The 6,784-nt window shown below is 37.5% G+C and overlaps 1 protein-coding gene across 1 annotated transcript; it reads left to right on the forward strand.

Annotated features, from left to right (window-relative positions):
* The first annotated feature begins 5,253 nt into the window (after positions 1-5,253).
* On the forward strand, positions 5,254-6,189 carry LOC128559360 (uncharacterized). Its single transcript, XM_053550689.1, has one exon. It carries the CDS (start codon positions 5,254-5,256, stop codon positions 6,187-6,189), a length of 936 nt encoding a protein of 311 aa, XP_053406664.1.
* The last annotated feature ends 595 nt before the right edge of the window (positions 6,190-6,784 follow it).

The following is a 6,784-nucleotide window of genomic DNA, read 5'->3' on the forward strand; positions in this document are numbered from 1 at the left end:
CTTCCAAAACCAAATAAAAATAGATTTTTGATGAAAAATTGGAGACCAATCTCTCTTTTAAATGTTATTTACAAGTTAGCTTCAGCTGCAATAGCAAATCGTTTAAAATTATTCTTGGATAAATTAATACATCACGATCAAAAAGGTTTTATATCCGGCAGATTTATTGGAGAAAATATTAGACTTATCTACGATATTATGTTTGAAACGAATTCAGAAAATTTGCCTGGTTTACTGCTTTCTATAGATTTCCAGCAAGCCTTTGATTCTATCTCGTGGACATTTATACACAAAACCCTAGATTTCTTCAATTTTGGGAATTCTTTTAAAAAATGGATACGTCTATTTCAAAACGGAAGTGAAACGTGTATTCTGCAAAATGGTCATTTATCCGACTTTTTCCTTCTCGAAAGAGGCTGCAGACAAGGTGACCCAATTTCACCTTATATATTTATTTTATGTTCTGAAGTACTGGGATTAATGATTAGACGTAACAATAGTATTGTAGGTATTAGCCTGCGAAATCAGCAATATAAAATTAGTCAATATGCTGACGGTACACAGATCTTTTTAAACGGAACCGAGGAATCTCTTAGAAATTGTCTGGTTACACTTGATAACTTCTATAAAATGTCAGGTTTAAAAATAAATATAGAAAAAACCAGAGCTTATTGGATAGTTTCACTTAGAAATTCCCAACGTCAGTTATGTAGAGACTACTCATTAGATTGGAGTCAAGAACCAATTAAGATACTTGGTGTTCGGTTTTCTGCCAATATATATGATATCTGGAATCTAAATGCTCTTGAAATATTACAAAAATGCAGGAATATATTAGATATTTGGGCAAAAAGAAAGCTCACCCTTTTTGGGAAAGTAACTGTGTTAAAATCTATTGTTTTGTCAAAGTTTGTCTATATATTTATTGCACTACCTGACCCATCTGGTGATTTTATTAAGGAATTGGAAACTATTGCCTATAAGTTTTTATGGAATAACGGACCTGACAGAATAAAAAGAGTAATTGTCACAAAAAATATAGAATTCGGAGGACTGAACATGATTAATATTAAATCTTTTATTCAAAGTTTGAAAATTAGTTGGATTAGGAGATTAGCTATTTTAACTGTGATACTTGGAAATCTCTGTTAACGTTTTCATTTGATAAAATTATCTCTTTTGGCTCGCAATATGTAAAAGTACTAGTAAGAGAAGTACATAATCCATTTTGGAGGGATGTGCTCAATAGTTGGTAAAGATTTGTTGAATGTTGCGAAATCAATGATTTAGAAGATATTTTATACTCGCCTTTATGGTATAACCACCGTTTCAGAATAAAAACAGAATATTCAGAAAACTGGTACCGGAGAAACATCATATATATTATAGATTTACTCGACAACAATGGGAATTTTTATAGCTTAGAAGACCTTAAAACCATTTATTCGGTAAGAGGAACTTTTATAGATTTGCACCGTGTTCTTTCAAATATACCAATTGAATGGAAAAATATAATAAGACAAAACGCAAATGAGGTTATTAAATATAAGACAAGCATGTTTTTGAATCCGTATTTAAAAAATGTAATAAAAGATAAAAAAGGTAGTAGTATTTTTTACGACACAATTACAAATACAAAGAGTGTCGCGGTACCAAACAAATGGGTACAAATAATGGGGATTTCCGATGACGAATTTAAAGATTATTGCAACAACTTAAAGACAATCAAAGAAATAAAGTTAAAAGATTTTCAATTTAAGATAAATCATCATATTCTTACTACAAACTCATTTTTACATCTCATACATAAAATAGATAATAATTTATGCTCTTACTGCAAAAACGAGCGGGAAACAATAGAACATATCTTTTTTTCATGTCCAGTTATTTATAATTTTATAGTAAGCATCAAACAGTGGATGAGAAGTGAGTGTGAAATAGATTTGAATATACAAGAAAAACAATTTCTTTTCTCATTTGTCAACGATAACTCTAAAGGAAGCTTTATTTCTTTATTGCTTAAGTATTACATCTTTAAATCAAAATTTAAAGAAAATTGTATACATCTTTTAAATACTCAATCGTTTGTTTTATACTTAAAACAAAAATTCATAACAATGAAGTATATCGCTAAGATAAACAACGATCTTCATAGCTTTGAGGAAAACTGGTCAATTTTGTTACAAAAACTTGATATATGATTACTAACCATTACCCTGATTAAGAGAAAGAAATTATAATATCCATTAATGACAAAAAGTTAGATTTAAAATCCAGTGATAGTAGGAAAAGGGCAGCACTTTTTTTTCAGGTTTTTTTTTTCCAGTTTTTTTTCTCGCTTGTATTTCTGTCAGTTTTTTTTTTCTTCCATTGTCATTCATGAGGCCCGTTTATTATCTTAATTAGAAATATCATCAACTGTTTTTATAATTTATTTCTTTTTTTTACACAAAAGGCATCATACATTCATCACAAAATTGTTTTTATGTGCCAGAAAAATTAGTGAATAACATCAACTGTTTGTAAATATGGTATTATGTATGGTACTGTGTATGTATGTAGTAACTTTTATTATATATCTAAATATTTGTATGGAATGTATTGGATATTGTAAGGTTAATAGGCGGATGGTTCTCCGACCCCTATTATACCGGTTACGGAGATAATAAACGGGGTTACCCACAAGGGGCCTCAAAAAAAAAAAAAAAAAAAAAAGAAGGAATCAATTAATGGGGTATAACATAATTTATGATGCAATAAATTATGATGCATTCTTCGTCTCGATTGCAGAGAATTAATTCTTTCTAGTAGGTAAATAAAAATGTCATAAACACAAATTCAGCGACCTCAGCATGGCATCAGTACAACTACCTCAGCATGACATAAATACAGCTATCTAAGCATGGCATAAATACAGATATCTCAGCATGGCATCAGTACAGCTATCTCAGCATAGCAAATATACAGATATCTCAGCTTGGCATAAGTACAGCTATCTAAGCATGGCATGAATACAGCTATTTCAGCATGACATAAATGTAGCTATTTCAGCATGGTATCCGTACAGCTATCTCAGCATAGCATGAATACAGCTATCTAAGCATGGCATAAATACAGCTATTTCAGCATGGTATCCGTACAGCTATCTCAGCATGGCATGAATACAGCTATCTCAGCATGGCATGAATACAGCTATCTAAGCATGGCATAAATACAGCTATTTCAGCATGGTATCCGTACAGCTATCTCAGCATGGCATGAATACAGCTATCTCAGCATGGCATGAATACAGCTATCTAAGCATGGCATAAATACAGCTATTTCAGCATGGTATCCGTACAGCTATCTCAGCATGGCATGAATACAGCTATCTAAGCATGGCATAAATACAGCTATTTCAGCATGGTATCCGTACAGCTATCTCAGCATGGCATGAATACAGCTATCTAAGCATGGCATAAATACAGCTATTTCAGCATGGTATCCGTACAGCTATCTCAGCATAGCATGAATACAGCTATCTCAGCATGGCATGAATACAGCTATCTAAGCATGGCATAAATACAGCTATTTCAGCATGGTATCCGTACAGCTATCTCAGCATGGCATGAATACAGCTATCTAAGCATGGCATAAATACAGCTATTTCAGCATGGTATCCGTACAGCTATCTCAGCATAGCATGAATACAGCTATCTCAGCATGGCATGAATACAGCTATCTAAGCATGGCATAAATACAGCTATTTCAGCATGGTATCCGTACAGCTATCTCAGCATGGCATGAATACAGCTATCTAAGCATGGCATAAATACAGCTATCTCAGCATGGTATCCGTACAGCTATCTCAGCATGGCATGAATACAGCTATCTAAGCATGGCATAAATACAGCTATCTCAGCATGGTATCCGTACAGCTATCTCAGCATGGCATGAATACAGCTATCTCAGTATCGCATCAGTACAGCTATCTCAGCATGGCATAAGCACAGTTATCTAAGCATCGCATCAGTACAGCTATCTCAGCAAAACATTGTTGTAACGAATCGATTTTTTAAATACAGTCAAACCTGTCTATGACCACACTTGGAATAGCCAAAATGTGGTCTTTATTGGGAGGTGGTCTTTATTCACAGCTTAAAATACACTGTAAATGTTAACATTGGACACAAAGCATGTGGTCTTTAGAGGCAGGTGGTCTCTTTTCAGAGGTGGTTTTTAACACAGGTTTAACTGTATGTCATGTTTCGGCACTTCTTTAAAAATATTTTGAATAAATTAGCATGTATGGAAGTGCAGTCTCTCACAGTCGTACACGCAACATTCATGGTTGTACAGTCTGTCTCAGCCGTGCATGAAGCATGTATGGAATTGCAACATATCTCAACCGTGCATACAATATGTATGGTAGTGCAGACTGTCACAGCATTGCACGTAGCTTAATATGGTATCGCGGTCTCTCACAGCAGTACAAGCAGCATGTATGGAATTGCAACATCTCTCAGCCGTGCATACATTATGCATGATAGTGCAGCCTCTCACAGCATTGCACGTAGCATAATATGGTATCGCAGTCTCTCACAGCCTTGCACATAACATGTTTGGAAGTGCAGCCTCTCACAGTCATGCACGTAGCTTATATGGTATCGCAGCCTCTCACAGCCATGCACGGAAAATGTATGGTTGTACAACCTCTCTAAGCCATGCACGGAGCATGTATAGTAGTGGAGACTCTCATAGCCATACACGGAGCATGTATAGTAGTGCAACCTCTCTCAGTCATGCACGGAGCATGTATGGTAGTGCAGCCTCTCTCAGCCAGGCACGGAACATGTATAGTAGTGGAGACTCCCATAGCCATGCACGTAGCATGTGTGGTAGTGCAACCTCTCTCAGCCATGCACGTATGGTAGTGCAACCTCTCTCAGCCATGCACGGAGCATGTGTGGTAGTGCAACCTCTCTCAGCCATGCACGTAGCATGTGTGGTAGTGCAACCTCTCTCAGCCATGCACGTAGCATGTGTGGTAGTGCAACCTCTCTCAGTCATGCACGGAGCATGTATGGTAGTGCAGCATCTCTCAGCCATGCAAGGAGCATGTATGGTAGTGCAACCTCTCTCAGCCATGCACGGAGCATGTATGGTAGTGCAACCTTTCTCAGCCATGCACGGAACATGTATAGTAGTGGAGACTGTCATAGCTATGCACGTAGCATAAGCGGTAGTGCAACCTCTCTCAGCCATGTACGGAGCATGTATGGTAGTGCAACCTCTCTCAGCCATGCACGGAGCAAGTATGGTAGTGCAACCTCTCTCAGCCATGCACGGAGCATGTATGGTAGTGCAACCTCTCTTAGCTATGCACGGAGCATGTATGGTAGTGCAACCTCTCTCAGCCATGCACGGAGCATGTATAGTAGTGCAACCTCTCACAGCCATGCACGGAGCATGAGCGATAGTGCAACCTCTCTCAGCCATGCACGGAGCATGAGCGGAAGTGCATATTCTCTCAGCCATGCACGGAGCATGAGTGGAAGTGCAAGCTCTCATAGTCATGCACGGAGCATGAGTGGTAGTGCAACCTCTCTCAGCCAGGCACGTAGCATGAGCGGTAGTGCAACCTCTCTCAGCCATGCACGGAGCATGTATGGTAGTGCAACCTTTCTCAGCCATACACGGAACATGTATAGTAGTGTAGACTCTCTCACCCATGCACGGAGCATGTATGGTAGTGCAACCTCTCTCAGCCACGCACGGAGCATGTATGGTAGTGCAACCTCTCTCAGCCATGCACGGAACATGAGTGGTAGTGCAACCTCTCATAGCCATGCACTGAGCATGAGTGGTAGTGCAACCTCTCTCAGCCATGCAGACAGCATGAGTGGTAGTGCAACCTCTTACAGCCATGCAGATAGCATGAGTGGTAGTGCAACCTCTCACAGCCATGCAGATAGCATGAGTTGTATCGCAGCCTCTCACAGCTGTGTATGCAAAATTTATGATAATGCAACATTTCAACATCTATCTGACCGCAGCAATTCTGGTTCTACTACCAAAAGACGAGAGAGATATAGTTTATTGTTTCGAATACTTGTTTTATGTGAATCGTTTAACTTAATTCTTAAATCTACCTTAATCAAACGTCGTTCACATGGTTGTCCCTTCGTGTATGAAATAATACTGATCTAGAGGCTCGGAGTATGATTATTTGATACACTTTGAGATTACAAAATTAATTGTTAGAATCTCATCCCCACCCAGCCCGTCCCTGTCTAAAATCCCCTGCACCAGAACTTTCTTATTGGTCAAAAATACAAGTTTTAAAGTTGTGGTGATGCAAAGACAATTTCCCAATCTTTAGCTGTAACAGATATGCAAATTTTATCATGATATTGCGTCTTATCAAGATGCATAAGTAGTTTCACTTATCGATTCGTTTCGTTGAAGCAGATTATCTGATAACCTAATTTCGTTTTCAAAAACTTCCAGAAAAGATAAAGGCATTAAAATCAAATATCTGTGGCCTGGATTTTATTTTCAGTTATCTACAACACTGGTATTTATATCTGTTGTAGGCTTGCAAACCATTTTCACGTTCGAAGGAGGCGGTATTATTATACTGTTTTATGAATTCAGAGTTTTTCCGGGTTTAGTCTGTGTTTCTCAATATCCTGAGAAATCAGTTGGTACAATATATGAATATGATTTATGGACGATCCCACTATTCATTCAAGAAGTCTTAAATTAGAATATCAAATAAGTTTTGAACACTCAAAAAGGTAAT

This window comes from Mercenaria mercenaria, chromosome 9, assembly GCF_021730395.1.
Source record: "Mercenaria mercenaria strain notata chromosome 9, MADL_Memer_1, whole genome shotgun sequence".
NCBI classification, from domain to species: Eukaryota; Metazoa; Mollusca; class Bivalvia; order Venerida; family Veneridae; genus Mercenaria; species Mercenaria mercenaria.